This window comes from Oxyura jamaicensis, chromosome 7 (genome assembly GCF_011077185.1).
Source record: "Oxyura jamaicensis isolate SHBP4307 breed ruddy duck chromosome 7, BPBGC_Ojam_1.0, whole genome shotgun sequence".
Lineage (NCBI taxonomy): Eukaryota > Metazoa > Chordata > Aves > Anseriformes > Anatidae > Oxyura > Oxyura jamaicensis.
Window position 1 is genome coordinate 32,723,902 of NC_048899.1, and position 21,876 is coordinate 32,745,777.

General features: G+C 37.1%; 1 protein-coding gene across 3 annotated transcripts in view; it reads left to right on the forward strand.

The window, feature by feature from the left end:
* Positions 1-21,876, forward strand: part of ACMSD (aminocarboxymuconate semialdehyde decarboxylase) — a 45,473-nt gene continuing 23,597 nt past the window's right edge. Inside the window, exons 1-4 of one of the 3 annotated variants that reach the window (XM_035331871.1) lie at positions 1-132; positions 1,295-1,386; positions 4,484-4,540; positions 10,630-10,737. In XM_035331871.1, coding sequence (XP_035187762.1) covers positions 10,699-10,737 — 39 coding nt within the window. In that variant the 5' untranslated portion in view covers positions 1-132; positions 1,295-1,386; positions 4,484-4,540; positions 10,630-10,698. Of the gene's footprint in view, positions 133-1,190; positions 1,387-3,576; positions 3,743-4,483; positions 4,541-10,629; positions 10,738-18,215; positions 18,455-21,876 lie in introns of those variants that run through there. The other 2 variants (XM_035331870.1, XM_035331869.1) reach the window with 2 other exon arrangements.

The window sequence follows — 21,876 nt, forward strand, 5'->3', positions numbered from 1 at the left end:
TCCGTGCTAGCACAGGCTCCCAGTTGCGTGCTCACTGGCATGCAGATAAATGTTGAAACTGCATTGTGATCTGACTTGCATCTAGGAAAATACCAGAAGTCAATTAGACATTGCAGCCCAGGTCCTCAGTTGGTATGTAAGTGTATAATCTCCATTTATGTTACATAAAGTTCAGGTTGCCTTTCTCTTTTGACAGGTTAGCAGATCTGGGGAGTATGGAAAGGCCAGTGGGAAACCAGTATTTATGCAAACCTAGGAACATGATTTTGTATGCTGTCAATCTTGCCTTCAAAAGTTTTGTGATGCTTTAGGAATACCTATTTGGGAATGGTTAGTGGACTACTGAAATGACTTAGTTTTAAACAAATGCCTCTTAATGCTGTGTGATAATCTTTTCAGCTGCATTTTAAAACATTATTTTAAAAAGTAAATATAAGTAAACGTTAAGGAAAGGGATATAAACTATAATTTTAGAAACTGATTGACGTTCAGGCCATATAGAATGGAGATGGAATTCAACCTTATAGAATTGAGTTGGCTATCATGGCAAGAGGGACTGGTGTTTGCTTTTTACCTAATCTCATGATTCCTTCATGCATAGTCTGCTGTACATACTAAATGAAGTATTTTTGAAGTCTTCAGCCTCTCTCTTAAATTTGATCTTCACCCTTATCTATCTTACTGTGCTTGGTGATCTCAGGGCTCTCACTCTTCTAGTTGGATTAACATAAACATGAATATAAACAATGCCTAAAGTATTTTTATTTTTCTTTGTGTAATGGGTGCTGTATTGCAAAGTGTCTATTTGATGTTAATGTCAGAAGACATTCTCACTTGCATAAACTAACACAAGTGAGTTATTCTGAGGGAAATGTGTTTTGGGGTTTGGGCTTAGCTGGCAAAGATTGGAAACTAGTAACTCCTTCAAATATATCTTTTTTTTTCTTCATGGGCTGTTCATAGATATGAGATATATGAATGAAAAGTAGAAAATTCCTTTTGTTATTTGCTCAAAGTATTAGATTGCCACATGTCTGTAGCACTTATAATGTGTTTGTAAATAAATGAGAATCCTTACCTTTGAGTAGAACCAATTTGGTAACCTGATGAGAGGCAAGGGATTGGGGCCAAATCACTTTTCAGCACCTGGCAGGGATACAAAACCTCTGAGTCAGATTTGGGAGTCATGCTCCCATGCAGTTTATCCAGTGCAAGCCATGAAGAGTCCCTTGAAATTGCTGCAAGGGATTTAATGCTCCCTAATGCAACTACTGCAAGATTCTTTCTCTTCTAGGGAGATAGGTCCATACCAGATTGATTCCATCAGGATTCTTTGCATAAATGGAAAATAGACCAGTGACTCGCATTGAACACTACCTCCTTTCTGTAAGTCTCTCCAAGTTACTTTAGCATTCTTATAACTTCCAGAAATCATCCCAAGAGGAATGTTCCTGGAGGTTCCTAATTCTGTTTCTTTAAAAGGAGATGAAAGAGCTAGGTTTCCAAATGACTTGGAAATAAATAATAATAATAATAATAAAATAAAAATATTTTTTTAAAAAAAAAAAAAAAAAAAAAGAAGAAGCTAGGAAGACCTAACCACAAATTTTCAACTTTAATATGTTCCTTTTTCTTTTTTTAGATGCTCTCAAATGCTGTTCTTAAATGAAACTGTCTGGTAGGGGCTGCAGCTGTCTCTATTTGTATAAATGTTATAGTGTTCAGAAAGAATATGAGGCTTGCAAAGAATATTAGTGTTTCTTTTAAATTACTCTTTTCATTGCTTTCAAACATGGCCTCATGTGAGAAGGGATGTACTCTGCCTTTAAGTAAATACAAATTCAAAACATTAAGCAGCTCCACAATGCAGGTCTTTCAGATCAGACCATTATTTATATAAATAAGCCATCAAGAAGCAGAAAGACTGCAACATCATAGAAGCTAGAAGCTGCTTTTTTTTCTAACGTTATTTCTCATGACACCTCCTTCACCCGAAGTATATTACATTGGATAAAGAGGTAGGGTTAGGGGTTTAAAGACCTGGGTCCTGTTTTCCAGCCCTGTTGGACTTTTTGCATAGCAAGTCTGTACGCAAAGTCAACAAAAAGACCTGGCCATAATCATTGTGTTATTATATGATATTATTTCTTGGCTTCTCAAACCTCCCTTCATTGGATAGGAACCAGGAGAACCCCAAATCAATTAAAAACAACCAAACAAAAAGAAAAATCAATGAGAAACCACTTCCCTGGGTTCAATCTAAATAGGCTGATGCCATCCCATGTTCTGTAGCTGCTGCAAGATTAATATGCACTAGCTGAACTTTCTTCCCTGCTGGAACTGCCTGTAATTTCCATAACATTTCGGCTTCCATAGAAAAGGTGGTTCCAAACTGGATGGAGGTCTCTTGCACCCCAGTAACCAATGATACTGAAGAGAACCTTGTTTTACTTCATCTGGATTGTCTGTGTTCTGTTTTTGCTGAGGTTATTTGTGGTGGTGGTGGTTTGTTTGTTCCTTCTTTCTGCCCCTCGTCCTTCCTTCTACTGAATAAATGAAAAATACCTATCAGATTTGTGATATTTCCTCCAGGTCCCTCTAACTCTCAGCAGTCACAGGAAGACCTTCCATTACATTTGACAAAAAATTGGATGAGATCCATCATTTTACTCTTTTCCAAGGTAGGCGTTCTCCTGGGGGAATAGCATTCTCTTGACAGTAAACTGTTGCCCTATTACAGTCCCCTTGTTTCACTTAAAAATTATTGTCATGTTACCGTCGGCACCCACTATGGCATGATAAGAGTACCACGGTGCAAAAAGGCAGAAAGAACATGGTATTACTGCATTCTGCAGAGTGGAACCAATGGGTGGCAATAGGGAAACAGGTCCCAGTCCTTCTGTCAGACAGTGGTCACTGTGCGAGTATGGAACATTTGTTATTCCTCGTCAGTCTGTGTGGAGTTGAAATGAATCCATCCTCATTATAAGCACAGTTGGATATGTTAGCATTATATGTTCATTTATCATGCTGAAAATGAGAGGTACATCTATTCTAGGTTTCTATATTTCCTTTTCTTTTTAGCACTACTGACAGGAACATTTTCACCTGCATTGTCAGAACACTGTGGTGCATTCAGAGGCTCCTGAAAAGGAAGTTTGCTTGTTTTGACTGACATTAGCTAGTCAATATTCCATATTGACCAGCAGCTTGAGTGCAGCACTTAGGTTGAGAGCACTCTTGCATATTTGGAAAGAGTTTGTCAGCTGGCCCAGTGATTATGTTTTAGTATGTTTAAAGGCATAAGAGCAATACAATACTGTCACCATTAGCCAACTTGCTTGCAGGGTTGTGTTTCACACACATCCTAAACAGAAAAACTGCCTTTTTCTGGCAGCAAAATACTGTATTTGTCACTGACATTTTATTGCAGTATCAGGAGTGCTAGTGTAGGCCAGGATGGTTTATTAGTTTGGTCAGAGGCCTTATGACATTCAAAAGAAAACATTCACTTCTTACTTTCATCAGCTGGTATTTCATGGAACTCCAGCAGGAGGTAATAGCATCCCCATTCAGTTCCACAGGAGACACATCTGAAACAAAAACTAAGTACCAATGCAATTCCAAGTGATGGGCAGACAACCATCCTGTAAAGGTCATAGCTATAATCTTCACTGATACTCCTCTAAGGCCAAGATCTGAGACTGATTTATCCAAATACTTCTAAAGGCAAAGCCTTCAAGTAAGTGTTTTTATTTTTTAAACACTCAGTGTGTGCAATGCAACTACCATTTTGTGCCCATTGTCTGGGTGAGACAGTATGATTCTTTGCCATTTAGACATTTTCTCTAGCAAAACTAATACATGAAATGCATCTCTAAAGTGATTAAATCCTCTAGATTCTGTATTGCACAGCCTTCTTACATCAAACCTGATCTTCTATTTTTATAGTCTCCTGACCATCTTGTGCAGTATCGGCTTCCATAGGTTTTTTTTTTTTTATGAGCAAATACAAATTAGGCTAAATTTTGTGAGATGTTTTTAACTTTTTGTTTGTTTGCTTACTTTTTTGCCTGCAGGCAGAGGAGGATACATATTTTGCTATTGTTATGCAGATCACTTGTAGTCCCACAGTGTGTTCCATGGTCTACAGGATGAGAAATTGTACACTAGGTTCTCTTAACTCTGTATATATACCTCTGAACCTAGCATTAGTCACCCTATTTTTTAATTTAAAATAAAGCAATAATAATGATATTAGTACAACAATGCTGCATTAATTTTTAAACTGCACAGCAGACTTAAATTATTACCCAATGTATGTAGGTCACTTAGTGTTTTTCTCTTACAATGGGTTAAATAGAGTTTAAATTGAACTAATCTCTCTTCTTGGCATTTTTAGACTGAATATTAACTTGGGTCAAAAATAATCAGATTGTTATTTTGAGAAAATAATATGATAATTTAGTATTTTTTCCTTCAGGCTATGAAAGAGTGCATATAATACAATTCCCAGGGAATACAGCTTGCAATGACCTTGGTAAGTAATTGATGACACCTCACATAAGCGCCTACTCTTCCTCTATATGATGTTGCAGGATCATATTTTCAAAAAATGCCCAAGTGAGCTGGTGCCATGAGCATTAATAAATGCTATTGTGGCTTCAAAAGAGGAGTGAAACACTGTGCAAAATATGTCATCCTTAAGTGAGCAGAAGATCTTGAAAAAGATCCTGCGCAAAGGGGAATTTTCCATCTTAAAACTTTTTAAAAGCTGGTTTTGAGTTAAAATTTAAATATAAATATGGGAAACCAAAGGTTTACCCACAAAAAATAAACTTACTATTTTGTTCAGAGAAACATACCACCATGCAGGATTGCATGCTTTTATTCTAAACAAGTGTATTTAACCTTATGCATTAAAATATATTTTTAAAAAATAAGAGTCATAATGACTACCTTGAATGTAAGGATTTCATGACAAAAAGGGACTAGTTGCACTTATTTATGGGATTTGCCTGTGTCAGAAGGAAGATGTGATGGGATTTATGCATAATGTTGTCCAACCCGTATCTATTTGTTTTTCCAATCTTTTAAACTCTCTAAACTGTGACTTGGATTAAAATCTTATTCCTTGACAAGTAACATCATCAACAAAAGAGTGATCTTTTGTCTTGCTATATATTTATTTTTTTATCAGGAGATGATGTATAAGTGTTTGAGGAAATACATTTTTGTTAACCTGTAGCAAGCTAACTATATTTATATTCCTTCCACTCTACTGGTAAGTAAAGACTCCACACTTCACTTATGCTGTGAATTGTCTGATAAACTGGCCATGTTTTTGTATTGTTTTGAATAGCTAATCCACATTGTTAAGAGAGTTGGAAAAGAGTATCTTATCCTTTTCTTATGCCAAGTGAATTGTAACTAGGGTTCTGTGCATTTCCACTTGAGTATATAGCCAGGATGATTATAGAAAGTGTTTGAAAATAGAATGTTAGCCACAGCCAACATGAATGTTTTGTAAAAACATGTTCTTCTTCATAACGAGGAAACTACAATCATTCTATTGTGTGCCAGCTTTTTGTGGTTGTTTTCTTGTTGTTGTTATTGTTTTTTCTCTTTTCAGAGAGAGGCTTGACTGTTTAAATCATCTCACTCTTCTAGATTTTGATGGAGATCAAATTCCCAGGTACTTAGTCAACCTAGTTGTCAGCTAGAGAGGCAACTTGTCTTGAGAGGTAGCAGAATTACTTTCCTGACTCCTGGCACGCAATTTGAGTTTGAATATTTCATTTCTATAAGACACTGTAGGTAAAATCATGAAATTCTTCAGATACTAATTTTAGGAATATTACTGGGTTAAGCAAAAATAATGTTGGCAGCATGTAGAGCAATTTTAATAGGTCTCTGCATCCTTGATTTTCTGGATATATTAATTATTTCTCATCCTCTTAGGTAAAAGGTTCGGTGGGCCATGGGAAAAATAGGAGACAGTGATTGAAATCCCCTTTGTGATTTTAAGAACATGAATCACATAATTCGCTGTTCTCTTCTAGTGAGAAGAAACAGGAGCTAGTGTTTTGTGGAATTCAAGACCAAAATTTTCTATTGTATTGCAGCTAAGCCATTTTTCATGTGCAGCAGTAGCAGAAGTGATGGATCTGTTTGATCTAGAATGATGAAATGTGCTGTGAATATTGACATTTATCTATCCATACTGCCTATCATCTGAATTTGTATAACGTGACAGGGTAATTGGTTAATAAGCATACTAAAACATTTATATTATGTTTAGCAGTGACATGAAGCTATGCATGGCTACCAGCATTTGCTAATTTTACAGGGAAGAGTAGCATCTTTAATAAGCTGAATTCTAGTCACATTTTTCATTTTCTGCTAAGCTGTCAATGGTGCCTTAAAAATAACTGAGAGATGGTCGATCATACAGTAATACAGATAGCTTCTTCTCCACCATCAAGACTACATGTATCTTCAATATCAGGGTACAGCAACACTTCAACAGCCACAGATGTTTCACTTAATTTTCACATTGTAGTGTTAGAAAATATGTATTTTAGATCGTTTACATTACTTATAAAATTTATGTACTTGGTTTCATTTTACTTTATCTATTGGCTATCACAGATGCATGTGGGCTGTACAAATTAGGTATGTTTTACTTATAATTTTAGTCAAACTGGGGCAATATTTGTAAAAATAAGTAATAGATTTTCCTAAACCAGTTGGTATAATTCATTTCCAAGTAATACACTCAGAAAGTGTAGCCAGGCAGACAGTCCTTGTGACTTCAAGAAGGATTTGCATGTGCAACAGTGCCTGCTTTCTTTGTACCAGGGTGTCTTTATTTCTTATAATCTGTTTTTTATTGGTGGTGGTGGTTTTTTACATATTTAGGATCTAAATGTATAATTTGTTATCAGGAGGTGCTAAAGTACATGCCTTTTTATAGAACAAACTTTTCAGGTTGCATCAACTTTGAACCTTAACTTGGGTCAGAAGGGATGACTTGTGTCACGTGGAAAACAGTATCTTTGCCAAAAGTTTGACATTCTGAATAGATCAGCTCGCAGAAGGAAAAAAAAAAATAGCAAGAGCACTTGATTTTGTTTTTTATTTCGGTGCCCAAAAGAACCTCAGATTCCCTTTAAGTTCTGTAAATGTAATTCTTCATTTGAGACTCAACTCATTGCTTACAAGAAAAAAATAAATAAAATAAATAATAATGAAAAAAAAAAAAGATGTAATTGCTGTCATGCTAATACAATGTATAAGTCCCACTGGCTGGTGAATCACAGATTGGGCTGATAAGATGCATTTAGCAGGTACAACTCCTAAAGAGGCAGATAACAATGGCAGGATGCTGCAAGTTCAGGAAATGCAGCCTTGGCTGGACGGCAGCATTGGTAAGGAGGGCATTGGTCTGAGGATCATACCCAGTGTATGAAGCTTGACAGTGCTGCCTGGCACTGTAGGCAGATGTACAGTTATCTACATCACTCGTGGTTGTTGGGGCTCCAAAATGTGTTTTGCTTCTTTGATAGAACTGCTTCTTTGTCATCCTTTCCTTAAAAAAACCTTTATATTGGTATTCTTTTCAAAACTAAAGGGGAAAAAATAAGCAGAATCATCAGAATAGATAGCCTGGGAAAATGGTCACAAGCTGTGGCTTGAGAGGTTCAGATAGGACATTTAAAAATATTCTTTACTATGATGTTAGAGCAGCACTCAAACAGCTTACTTAGAGAGGTGGTGGAGTCTTCCTCACTGGAGAATTTCTAAATTCAACTAGGAAAAAAGCCACAGGTAACCGCATCTGACTTGGTATAGGCATGCTAATAGTCCTCAAAGATGTGAGTTGAAGTGAATGATCCCATTGGGTTCCTCATGTCCGAATTTGTACGATTCAGCCAATATAAGTATCAGGGGCTATGTAACTGTAAGGTTTTAACTAGCAAATGATAAATTAAGCAATATCAAAATAGGTTGACACAACATGTGCAGAGGTTTAGAGACGGTGTTAATTCAGGCCTCTGAGCAAATTAATTCAACGATAAATGGCAGGTGCTATGTTTTTATGAAGGAGAAGAGTCTAATGGCTTTCTTCCTTTGGATTGTTCCTTTCCTGTTGGCTTTGGAAAGGCTATTAATGGAGCATATTACTTATCTGGTACAAATAGCCTCTCTTGACCACTTAGTCTACTCTGATCTTTTTATGTCAAGCCTGTTTCCTTTAGATTGTATAAATTTGATTTTTAGGCTCTTTTTTCACTGTCTTCTTTCTGACTTGCATCTGTTCATGGGCACCGAAAAGTGACCTCATAGTTCTTAAGATGAAGATCTTCATTCTAAATCCCTCAAGAATTACAGGTTGTTTCGGCTGATGTATCAGTAAACGTCTTTAAATTCCTCCTTTACCAGCTTGAATTGGGTGTCATTCTGTTGATCAAAAAAGCCAATCCCTAAGTAAAATTAAAATGGAAAAAATCAAGAGACTTCCAAGGTCTATTTCATATCCTACAATCATTGTAAATACAAGTTCACTGGGATTAAGATTTGTGTATTTTGCCTTCGGGGATAAAATGTCTTTGGAATACATTTAAATTTGGTGAAGATCTTTTATCATGGAGGTTTTGAAAATTAAGTTATAGTTCTTCTGCTCTAAGTTTAATTCGCTATTAAAACTGTCAAGTAGTTGCAACACTAATTAAACTAGTATTTCATGGGATATCTAGACAGACTTGTTGCCTCTATACTTGTTGATTTTTCCACTAGGTGGCATTATGCATTAACTGCAAGTTAATTTATAAACTTCCCTATAATTGAACGTGCTAAAGACTTTAAAAACAAGAAATGATCTATAGTACTTACTCCTATCCTATGCAAGAGGGAAAGAACTGTGGCTTAAAAATCACTTGACCTACTTCTACCTAAGAGTAAGCCAATCCATCCTTAATGCATCAAATATGGATTTGCTCAAAGCAATAAAGGAAGTCAGCCATGGCAACAATATCTGATCCTGTGTGCTATGCACTTTTTAGAATAAAACTCTTCCAACCTTTTCTGCATTTAACATTTGAAGAGTGACTTCAGTGCTGCAAATTGCTTCCTTTCTGGCTACATGGCTTCAGCTGAAGTAATAGGAAGAGTCCTAACTAAAGGCAGAAGATTGCTTTTAAATAGAGAGCCTTATACGAGACTTTGTTTTCTATTTTGTAGGTAATTCAGGCAAGATTATCAGAATAATTTATCACTGCAAGTGTAAATATAAGTAAGCTGTTGTTGCCTCCACCTAGGTAAAATGAACTATAATTGACCCCCTTACCCTGCACAATTGTTTGGTGCTCAAGAGCAAGTTTTCTAAAACACAAGCTCCTAACTAGTGAAGCACCATCTGCTGTGGAGCAAAGGTGTAACACCTTCAAAGGAAGAATTTTGCTTTAATCCTAAAATTTGTGGTGATTAGGCAAGGAGCAAGCAGCATTCCCAGCAGCAAGAAGAAGGCAAGGGCAAGGATTTGGTGTGTGAGAAGCAAGGAAGCAGCACTAGTGGTACAGGGAGGGAAGAGAGAGGAAATGAAACAGGCAGGTTTCAGCAAAGCCAGTGGTGGAGGAAAAAAAAAGGGTAAAGAATGTGGTGACAGGAAGGCCCAAATTTTTCATGCAAAATTTGCTAATTTTTTATGTGTCAGTGTGTGTAGGCACATGGGTATTAGTTTTAAATCCATATTCTGGGGGAAAAGAAAAGATAGCTAGGTGGTACTTTGGTTTAAACTTGTCTTCCATAACTAGAGATGGGATTCTCAAAAGAGTGCTTATCAAATTGCTGATCAGATGTGTATCGTCTAGGGTGCAGTTTTCTGTATTCTGAGATTATTTATATTTTGATTCTTTAAGTAGAATATGAGACTCCAGGCTGGAAATGGGCAGGTTATTTAATTGTGATGGTGCATCAGTTACTGTCTATGAAATCTTAAATAATATATAAAAAGGGGTCTAGAATACTAGCTGAAACGAACCAGTTTAGTCGGCCTGGGCCAATAATGGAAAAGTATCCAAGGCCAAGAAAACCCTAAATATTAGCTTAGTATTAAACAGGTCTCTTAATTTTTCCTAGTAGTCAAGCACAGAGTAGGAAAGTACTTTTTTAACTTATTTTTTTTTTAACAACTTGTGCTTAAGGTTGTCTCTGAATTGGGCTTCTGTGAAGAGGACCTACCAATGCCTGTTGTAAAAAATTAGATTAATTGCCCTAAATTCAAACTGTTAAGCTGTTTATGTTTTCTACTCAAAGCTTTATTTTACATGTGGTAGACCCTGAGCTTTAATAAAGTATAGTTTTAATTGCCCTATGCAGTGCATGGTATAGATAATGCAATTTATGATTCTTTGCCTCAGCAGTGTTTATAGTTTGTACTTGCCCGTGATGGTCAATGTGATTCAACACTTCAGTGACAGTGATGTAAAACATATGTCACGGTACCTGCTTTCTACCACACTGTTATTAAGCCTTTGGAAGCTCAGGTCGGCACGTTGGGCATCAGGAAGTTTTGTATAGGCATCCGTCTTTTTCCCAGCACTAACCTTTTCTTTCTTCATCCTCCAGCTCGTGTTGCAGAGGCCAGGATCTGCTGACAGGTGCATCGTGGTATGATGGAGACTGTAGCACAAGTGAATGCTGGTGGTAGCGTCTGTCATCTGCTGTCATACCGAGGTAGGGGGGCATTTATTTTATTTCAACTGGTTCAGGCTCACTCTCTGCTCTTCTGAGATACATTTACATGGGGGCTTGGCTCTTCTACAGTTCTTTGCTATGAAAAGAGGGAGGAACCACCAGCTAGGGGGTAGGAGTGCAACCCAGCTCAAGCCCTCCAATTCCCCGCTGTTGGATCAGAGATGTTCAAGGATTGCCTTGCTCTAACGCCAGAGACAGAAGGGCACCGGCAGTGCCGGAGGGGACAAGGCTAGCATAGCAGGTCTCAGAAATGTCACAGTACTAATGCTGCCTAATCTCAGTTTGCTTGCTTTTGCATACATTTGGAATCGCCATAACATCCAGCAAAAGTGTCTGTACTTTGAGTCAGTGACCAGCTGTGAAGGCAAGAAAAGGCAGGCTAGCTCCCTGGTAAAGAGGTGAGCCTCTTTGAAAATGGCAGTATGCACAAAATACACTAATACAGCTGAGGATGAAAATATATGTATATATATATATGTGATTTTGAGTGAACTGCAGAGAATCATGGAAAAGCAGACTAACTTAAGTAATCTAACTGTATTTCAGCTATATTGTTGAAGCACCTATAAACTGCAACTATGGATTAGAACATAGTTCCACTGAATTGGTGTAACTGCTTTCTTTTTGTCTCTTGAGATGAAGAGTTTGTAGGTTTTTGTTTGTTAGTAGTATCAGAAATTAATTATTTTTAAATGTTATTATTTTTTATCATAGAATCATAGAATATCGCGAGTTGGAAAGGACCCATAAGTATCATCAAGTCCAACTCCTCTTTTTATAAGCACACCTATTTTGTTACTAGGATCTGAAACCTGAGAGCTTCACAAATAGTATCAAATCTTATTACTAATAAGCAGATTTTCATATGAAAAAGATTAGTGCAAGGCCTTCCTTTACTGTTTGGTAAGTGGTAAGCATTTATTGAAAATCAACATATAAAACCTTGTATTTAAAATGTATATTCTACAATGGGATCCAAATGGTAGTGCTCCAAGCCCCTTGGGGATTTTAATGCATCCACTTGTTTAAGAACATATCGCAGAGTTGAGTAGATGTGTTAGAAGAATGAATATTTGGAATCATGTACTTTTCTGTTCTAAAAATGCTGTTTTACTAGAGATGAAGGAAATTTAAAACAACCATTCACCAAACAATAAATTGTACAAATGTGTCAAACATTTATTGCAAATTCCCAGTACTTAGCAGCAGGAGTTCAACCCAATTGTTCTTTGACATTGAAGCCTCAGCCACAGAATTAGACGGCAGCAATTTGCGTCACTTACCACAGGCAAAATCCATTTCAATCAATATTAAATAAGTGTTCTATGTATATATTGCAATCACTAGTTGGTGCTCCACTTAATGCACTACAAATTGTGACCAGTAGTATTTGGAGTGAGCTGCACAAATATTGTTCAAAGTTATGGTTTATAATTCAATAATGTTATAATGAAATTTTCTACTCTGAGGCACCATACTGACACGGGCAATCAGACATAACTCAAAAACTCTGAACTGCTTTTGCATTTAACTACTGAACTCTGGGAAAAAGTTTACATCTAATTCCTCATTTAAATTGGTCCATCTTTGCAGTGGCCCAAAACTACTTTTTGATCTGAAACCATCTCTTACTAGACCTCTTCTGAAAAGACTGGTAATAGTTTTATTGTGTTGACCAATTACTGGTATTCTATTAGGAGTTAATTGCATTACGATAACATTAAGAACTGCGAATAGGATATTCTGTAAAGCTTTACTGAATCACAGCCTGTGGAGCAGCATTATGGCCCCTTCTGTGTTACAGAAACGTAGTCTGACCTGTAGCATCACCTTCTGATTCAACTGCAAAATTGCTCGTCACCAGACAACAGAGCAATACTTCCAGCAGTATTCATATTGTATTTGATGGAAGTAGTGCTAACCATCGGATAACCCTCCACAGTGCTAGGATTCACTCAGGGTCAACACCAGTGGGAGAGTATGAGTGTCATGACTATATTTTTATAGTCATCCGTTAACAACTGGTTGTTTTTTTCCAACTGACAGCATTTTCTGTGATACATAGACATGAAGGTGGTAATCATTGGGCCAAATTTTTGCTTTCATTGCTGATGCGACTTCTGTAGAAGAACTGGAATGAGTAAAACTGAATGAAAGCTTCAATATTTGGAGCTTTCTTAATCCTTATGATAACCTGAATTGTATTCTTATTCTGGTAAATAATTGTAATATCTTGTGGATTTTAAAAGAAATAATTTTTAAGCGTAAATCCTATTTTGGAATTATTGTATGGGGAAAAATAAATCCTGAAACTTAAAAACAAAACAAAACAAAACAAATACTTGTATTTGAACTCAGCTAGTGAAAGTAGGCTCCAGAAATCCTCTATGGAGGCATTCCTCTGCTGAACGTCCTCCAGATGAATGAGTAAGTGCACCTGCAAGTATGAAACCCTGAACATTTGCATTGTTAATGCCTGCATAGCTGAAAAGATCTTTGCTCTGGCACTCATTGCTGTAGGTCTACAGATATCAATATTCCCATCTCTCAGAAACTTAGTAAATGCATCATTTAAAATCACTGAAGCTGGGCCTAACAATTTGCACAATGCTTTCTGGAAGACAGCCTTTCATCTTAGTCCCTTGCAGATCTCCTCGGTGAGTGGGACTCCCAGCCACTCAGAAATAATGGAACATACAGCTTCATGTTCAAGCAGACCTTGAGGACCCAGGAAGAAGCTTGTTTCTTCAGCCCAAGCCTAGTAGCACAGAGGAGATTTAAGCACGCTTCTGCAGTGTTCTAGAGGCAGGTGTAGGATTTTTTTAAGCAGTAGTACAAATTCAGATACTATTTTGAATAGTTGGTTACTTGTCCTTCTGAAGCAGCAAAAGCTCTGAAGAGATCATTCTTATCCCCAAAATTCAGACATCCCCAAACAATGGTGCGGAGAGACCTGTGGAAAGAGAGAAAGGTGGGGATGTGAGTGTCTAGCACGCAGGAAAAAAAGTGGTAAGACAACATTTGGCACCATATAATTATTTATTTATTTTAGACACCAACCTTCTAAATGATTGCAACAATCTCAGATGTTACCGTGGGGTATTAACTTGAAAATTATGCTTTTAATATCAGTAGCTGTAAGCTTCAATCCATCTGTTCTTTCTGGCCCACACTGCTGGTATCTGTCTGGTTGCTCTCACAGCACAAGAGTGACACTTGGCCTGATATGTTCTTAAGTAGAATCTCTTTTATTTGTTTGTGTCTAACAATGAAAAAAAAAATGAAAATTATATTTTACTTGTGCTGAAATTCTGGAAAATATCTATTTAATTATATTTGGTAGAACATTTCTATGCAAGGTAAATGCATGGTAAGCATAAATTGCAGAACTGCAGTTATAGTGTATTAAGAAAATTGTATTATTTGAAAGCCAGTAATATGTTTTTATTTTGATTCAGAATGCCATTTGAGTTTCAAAAAATTATCAATTTTTAGAAACCTAAAAATAAATGAGAATTTATTAAGGCTTAGCTTACAGTAGTGGCCAGGAATTTGGCATGGGACACATTGTTTGCTTTCACCACTGTGTGATTCATGTGCTGCCAAAGGCATCAGCAACCTTGGCCACCTCTACACTATAAATTTTAGTGACATCCTGTGCTGGCTGTGGCAGGTCTAATAGTCCGACCACCTGGTGAGCTCATCCTGAGCTTGTGCGACCATGAAGCTTCACCAGGCAAGTCTGATAGCTTAGATTGTGGAAGTGTCAGAAGTGCATCAGCACAGTGAGCTAAATTGAGCTCAATTTCTCTGCAAGACTAAACTGACTCAGACACAGAGCAGCATCAGCTCTGATGTTTGTCTAAACAGAAGCTCTTTCAATTGTTCATTTCTGTAGAGGTTTTTGAGTAACAAAATGGAAAACCTATTTTACTTGTCCTCAGATTTTGGGAAATAATGTATTAATGTATTTTATGATCAACACACCAGTACTGCTGTCATCTTGAGCTGATGCTGTGGCATCCAGACTGGAGATCTGTGTACCTCCACTCTTGCGTTCTGCAGACACTTCTAAAGGAACTGCAGACATTGCAGCCCAGCGAGCTAGGCAAGCCCACGTGCATTCAGCCAGTCCAGTCGGAGTGTTTGGTAGATGGTGTTTAAGAAGGGGGAATCGTAATGCCACCCACTCTCTGGGATACAGCTTCGTAAAGGGTTTTACGGGTGTAACTGTAGCTGGACGTGTCCTCCTGGTGTAGCTCTGCTATATACACTGATGTTTTCCTAACAAAAATAACATCCATTGTATAGTATTTTGAGATTTACGTATGGAAACTGCTGCATGGGAACTGCATATCATTATTCCTCGTGAGAACAGAAACCACAGCATTTGCTGTTGTTCCCCACAGAAGGGAAGCCTTACCACTTCCACTAAATTTTGGGTTCTCTGGAGTCCCAGAAGACAATTAAGTTCTGCAAGTGATGTAAAAGACACTAGTGCCATAGATAAATGTACTGAGGCAGGTGGGGCATGTCATCTTTATGTATGTTCCCTCTTAATGTACATAGGAGGCTCCTTTTGGCTAGGAAGATGTCTCTGTGCACTTCAGTACTCCTCTCCAGCAGGTGTTGTGAGTACATTCATTGACTGATTTGTGTACATATTTTTCCCCACTTTGTTTACTCGGCCTGGCTGGGCTGGAGCTATCTTTCCACCGTGTTTTTTCCACTGCTGAACAGTGCTGGCACAGCATCAAGGCTGCCCCCCCAAAGGCCAGTAAGCTGCGAGTGGGCAAGAGGTGGGCAAAAGCTTCATAACTTTTTTGTTATGAAGGTGTTGGTCTTCCTAAACAACTCTTACATGTATTGAGGCCCTGCTTCCCGAGATGTGCCTGAGCATCACTTGCTGGTGGGAAGTAGAGTTTCTTTTCTCTTTTAGCTTCCACACAGCCTTTGCTTTTTATTTATTTATTTATTTATTTATTAAACTGCAAGTTTTGTTTGTTTGTTTGTTTGCTTTTCCTTCCTTTTCATTTTCTCCCCATTCCCTATCCTGCTGAGGAGGGGGAGTGAGGGAGCTGCTGGGTGGGACTTCTCTGCCAGCAGTGTTAAACCACAGCACTTTGCCATCTCATCCAAATGCTCTAAGATGTAAATTCTCTGTGGGTAGCCCAAGTACAGGTCAGAGGCTGATACCAAATAGGTCTTATATGTGTCCAGAAATGGTAGGATATATCTTTCTGTTGCCCCAGTCACTCTGTGTGTGAAAGCTTCCATCTAGTCAGAACCTCCTGCCTGACAGAAAGCACAGTGAGTTTCAGCTCCTCTCCCTCTCTCTAGGGCAGCCTGATAAAGTTGCACATCTTCCTGGCTGCCAATGTCAGTTCCTGCACCTCTGTGTCACGTTCCTGAAATTCACAACCAGGTGGAGATAGATAGCAAGGGCCATGCTAAAAGCCGTCACGTTGCATTAGAGCACACACTCAGCATAGAGACAGAGGCACGTAAGTCACTCAGCTGGTAAAAGGCAGATTGTCCAAAACATTAGTCAAGGTGTCCTGTTTCCAAACCTATGCACTTGAAGCAGGGTGCAAGGATAACTGGAGATGCTCTGGCTTGTAGCCACTGCCCATCTTTCTGCTGCTGATCCAATGGATCGTGATGGATACAGAAAGATGTCCTACCATCACAAAGATCAAGTTGAAATGGATACAAATTTTGCCTTTGACTGGTATGGTTTCCAAGTGATGCTTGCTGTGAAATGAAATGCAGTGTGGGAGTACGCACTGTTTGCAAGCTAAGCTGTGTCTTGGGAGCAGCAACTAACAGCTCCATCTTTTTTTAGAACTGAGAAAAGTAAAGCACAGTTTTGAAAAAATGCTGATCTCTGCAGCCACGGTGACTTAAGAGGAGAAACTATTGGACTACTGTTGTGTATCTTGGACTATCTAGACACACAAACCATTTGTGGTCGTCTCCTTCACTAGTACTACTGCCTTCTATGCTTAAATAGGGAATTGTCTTCCAGAGGTCTCTTCATTGAAGACAATGAATCAATACTTCTTCCTTATCTCTGCTCTTGTATGTACAAGGATGTTTCTTGCCAGCTGGCTAACACTCTAGTACTGGATTGTTTAACATACCTGTCACATTTGGGAGCAACAGAGCAAATTTGCTGCTTCACCTGTCAGTCTGGTCAAGAACAGACTGGTTTTGATTTTGAGATGGAAATAATTGCTATTTTCAATCCCATTTTTCTGATCTGCAAAAGCGAATTATTTGCCGTCCTGCTTAATATAGGGAATACTCTCCAAAAGCTGCTGCTTCTTTTTTAACAGTCTTCATTGATCTCAGGTTGCAGAGAAGCACACTATCAAGCAAACAACCGACCATGTTACAAGCAGTTGACTTCAAGAATAGGCAGGTTAACTGACCACATCAAAAGCAGACTTGCTGAATGAGTGAACAAGCAGGGAAATACAACAAAGTCATTAAAAAAAAAATAAAGTCCGAACAAAACAGAAAACTCAGAAAAAGGTTGAAACAAAATGGACCACTTGTTTTTCAAGTTCCTTGATTTCAGGGTGAAAGATTCATGGCAAAATTTAGTTTTTCAAAAAAACTGCATTTTTCATTAGAAACAATTTAATCAAGAAATGGTTAACCAGCTTTGGCAAGAAGACACCATGTGAGTAGCTTGTGTTGAAATAATTTATATAAATTATTTTTATTAAATTATTAATTAGAAATAAATTATAGAAAGAACAATACAACACAAATAAAAGACAAGGGTATTTGGAGGAAAGAAGTGTAATACTAAATTGAGTAAAGGGTGAACCATGAGAAGTAGTTACACAGAAAATCTGAGGTAGCTCCAGTTAAGCTTTGCTGAGGATGCAGAAGTCATTTGCCATATTAACTAGTGCACTCCACTGGCTTTAATTAGTAAGGTAATCTCAGCCATTCTCCTCCCTGATCTTGAGCCCATTCGAGAGGCTGTGAGCACCAATATGCAGTAGCATGTGTAAATATCCTCAGAAAACCAATAATCAGAGGGAGGAAATGAAGCACAGAGCATTGATTTGGCTACGATTCAATATTTCTTTGAAATTTTTAAAGCGGCTTTTAAGAAAATGCATAGGAATGAGAGTGGATGAGGAGGTATAACTGTTTACCAGGAGTATATTATACACTCGCTACGAATCATTTCAGAAACTAAGAGGGAGAAAGGAGGAAATTCAAATCAACCTGTTTAATACGTTTATTCTGATTCAATTTCATTGAGTGATTCTCAGTTTGTAATGCTGAACTTGTAAGTGAGCTTGCATTTTAGATTCTAGGTAACATAAACCCCTTTATACTGCCAATATAAACATGCACGCTTCCCTTTGCCCTCAGCCAGCTGTAGTTTATGCATTAACAGGGAATTTCTGCTAGAAGGCTTTGTTCTTTCACAGAGCCACTCCTCTGGGATCTAGGCTCCCTGGTTGGTTACTGTATTTAGTTCTCATGACCCGCAGCAGGTGGATCTGAACCACAGCTGAAGTCAATAACTGCTGAACCAGGGACAGGAAGGATAGTAGCAATTACACAGAAAACATTTTCTGAGAAAGAGTATTTCTCCTTTGATACTTCAAAAATGAAAATTGATATTCATAGCCACATTCTACCTAAGGAATGGCCTGACCTAAAAAAGGTAATAAGAGTTTAGCTATTCAGTGCCTTATTTTATCAGCAGCCATTGGTACCAATGTAATTCTTGAAAAATCAGTGAATGAAAGGTTCTCTTAGAAATTCCTGTTGTCAGTAGGTTTTGGTTTGATTCGATTTTTTTTGCAGATGTAAGATATTTGTATTACATTCCTATGCAAAACAAGTGTCCTAGTAAGAAAACAGGGCTCTGTTTCCCACTATTTTTTATGTGTTTTTTTTTTTTTATGAGACCTCCAATTGTCAAATGACGAGGCATAAATTCAATTTTCTTGATGAAAGTAGAGCTGTCAAGCTCCCAAATGGTATTCACTTTTGTTTTAAGTAGGAGAAATAAGCAAATGTTTGACAAGATTAATGTTACCTAAGACAAAAGTCATTCATTCACATCTTACGCCCACAGGCATGATAGTCATTCATTTCAGTAGGTATGGGGTAACTCAAAGTATGGTAAACTGATGATTATGATTGTTTTACTAATATCTGTTATTTTTTTCAGTTACTGGGAAGGAGTTGCATGTTGTATTACAAATACAAAATTTCAGTTGTCACAACACTGAAGCTATAAGTCAACTTGTCTCAATTTGCATTCCTGCATGGTATTGTTATTAGTATTTAACAACATAAACTTCTTCTTGTCAGTAGCAATTTTATGACTGTGAAAAGTATTTGAGAATGAAAAGTGTCACTTAGGTTTTATGTAATAATTCTACTCCTTTTCTTACTTCAGATTATCAAAAGCAACATAGTCATCTGGTTCTGAATTAGATTTTAGAGTTGTTGCCTGAATAATTATAATCACAATTGAATACAGAGATGGCTGATCTAAAGATCTTGGATTCATAAGGGATGGCATCTTCAATGCTATAAAGGGTACTGAAAAAGATCACATGGTAAAACTGTATTTATATTGGTTACGCACACAAACAAAATTGTTTGCAGTTTACAGAATTCCAGGATAGCTATTTTTTATAACTCATGGTAGAAAAATCAGACTAGAAAAACTGCATTGTTGCTTCTTCTCTTATTGTAACTCTGTGTTGGTAGCAGTTTGAATGAGCATTGCCTGTGTCTGCCAGTGGTATGGAACCACTTGATTTCATTGTGCCTGCCTTTGACAACAAAAGAATGCCATTGTTTCAGCCATGCTATTAGGCCTTGGGCACGCTAACTGACACTTTGTTTGACGCTGTACATCTCTTTCACTTCACTCTTTTGAGGTTGGTGATGGCAAACTCTCAGGTAAGCATTTTGTATGCATTAGCTCCATGTTTCTGGGACTTTAAACGTGACAGTCCAGTATCAGTTAGATGTTAGCCAGAGAGCAGCTGCAAAATGTAAGCAGCGTATTAGAAAAAAAGCTGGGAGAAAACCTGTTGCTAAAAACATATATGGGATTATTTCTTCATTAGTAGTGAAGAGTAACATTATTACGCATAAAGCCTCCTGGAAGGACTTTATAAACATCTATTTAAATGTCCTATTTGTAATTATAAGAGCTCTTCAATGAAAAACACATACACACAAGATAATTTAGGTGAGATGATAGGTATTTTTGAGAACAATTATTTTTGTATTAAGTGGATAGGATTTTAAATATCTAGTCTAAAAAAAAAGACTACTCCTACATGTTTCAGATTTTGTAGTCCTTGTCTGTGCAAAATCCCTATAAAAATCCCTATAAAAATTATTCTGATTTTGAATTATTTACATATTTTATCTATCTATAATTTAAAAGGACAATAAGTTCATTGAGATAAAATCACCTCAAGAGTCTCTTGATGTTCATGGATGTATGTCAAAGATGTATTCATTGCTGTTAGTCCCTGAGGTCAGCTGTAGGCCAGTGCTGCATTTATTTAAATACTGATTAAAGAGGCTAATACTTTTTTTTTTTAAGTTAATTTCCACCAGCTAGTTTTTGTTTCATCTTTTCTAAAGTTTGAGCATGTCAAATGTTTGTTAATAGACCCAGAACAGGAAACAACCCTCAGAATTCCCTAGAGCCCTCTGAAAATTCAAGCCATTAGCATGGCCTACTACATCTCATGCATGGAAGACCAATTAGGCAATCCTAGCATGGGCACATAGTGTTAAACTTCTTTCTTTTTTTCCGTCTTATAAATACTGAATCTTGAATCTATGACTAGAACATTCTATTATCAAGATAATTATTAAGAGCTTAGGAACCCATAATAAGTACAAAAATGCATATAAATTAATGAAATTCTTCAGGAAGGACTATCAATGCATCCAATTAATAACTAATAGGTAAAAAGAAGATCAGCAGTTCAAAAACAGAGCAGTGAGTTTCTCTATTACCTACACTCTCCCTGAGCACCTTTAAGGGACTCATTTTTTGCTCAGCTTCTAACTGCAATTAGCATGGAGCTAAAAAAAAAACTAAAGTTCTCATTAGATGTCATAAATTTTTCCTTAACTGTGAATGTCTTATGTGTGTAAATATATATATATATAAAAAAATAGAAGTTTGAATTTAAATAAAATTTACCTAGCTACATAGTTAAATAATTGACTAAAATATTCTTAGCCATGGAATTAACCATCTCTGATTGACTGAAGTCAGGAGGCTTGGCTCTACACGCCTACAGAGGGAAAGCTGACAGCAGCATTTCGTAATGATGTGTTACCACAGGGAATTCAGGATTGTATTCAAATTGTTTACACTTCAGTGAAGAAATCCCTGCTTTTACTCAGTTTCCTTTTAAACGTTTCGTAATAGAAAACAAGGAATTTTGAGCATTGTTTTCAGTCTACTATGATATTTTGAGATTTCTAATCTGATAAATTATGAAAATGCGATCAGCTTCTTTTGTGTTATCTTTTGGTTTTGGTGTGTTTTGTTGTTTTTTTCTTTTATATAAACAATTTTGAATCTCTAAAAGAATCAGTGAGCATCTAAGCTTCTCCTTTAAGCTTCTCTTGGCTGTTTAAATATTAATAGAGAGAGACTGACCTTCAGTACTGCTGATGAATCATGAAAGCTGAAAAGTGGAATCGATACATCTTTGTGCTAATGATTAACTGATTACAATTTGTTAGGATTGGAAGATTGTCAGCTCAATTTTCATATTGCCAAGTGCTTGATTCAATTTTTGCTGTGTTAAAATACTATTCCAATTAGAACCTCCATATATATTATGCAACCTTAAGCACTTTGAAATCAGTTTTCAGGCATATTTTAAAATGTTGTTGAATTTGGAGCTAAAAATTCAGATTTACAATCACCATTTAACCAGTCTGGTTAAACTTTGGCACTTTTGTTGAAGTTTGGGGCTACTTGTGGGCTCAATGCTGAATGCGTGCTTAAGTATTTCTCCTGAACAAGGTACTGTGGGGTTATAAGAATGAAATTTTGATTATTAATGCAGAGTGCTAACTAGTTAC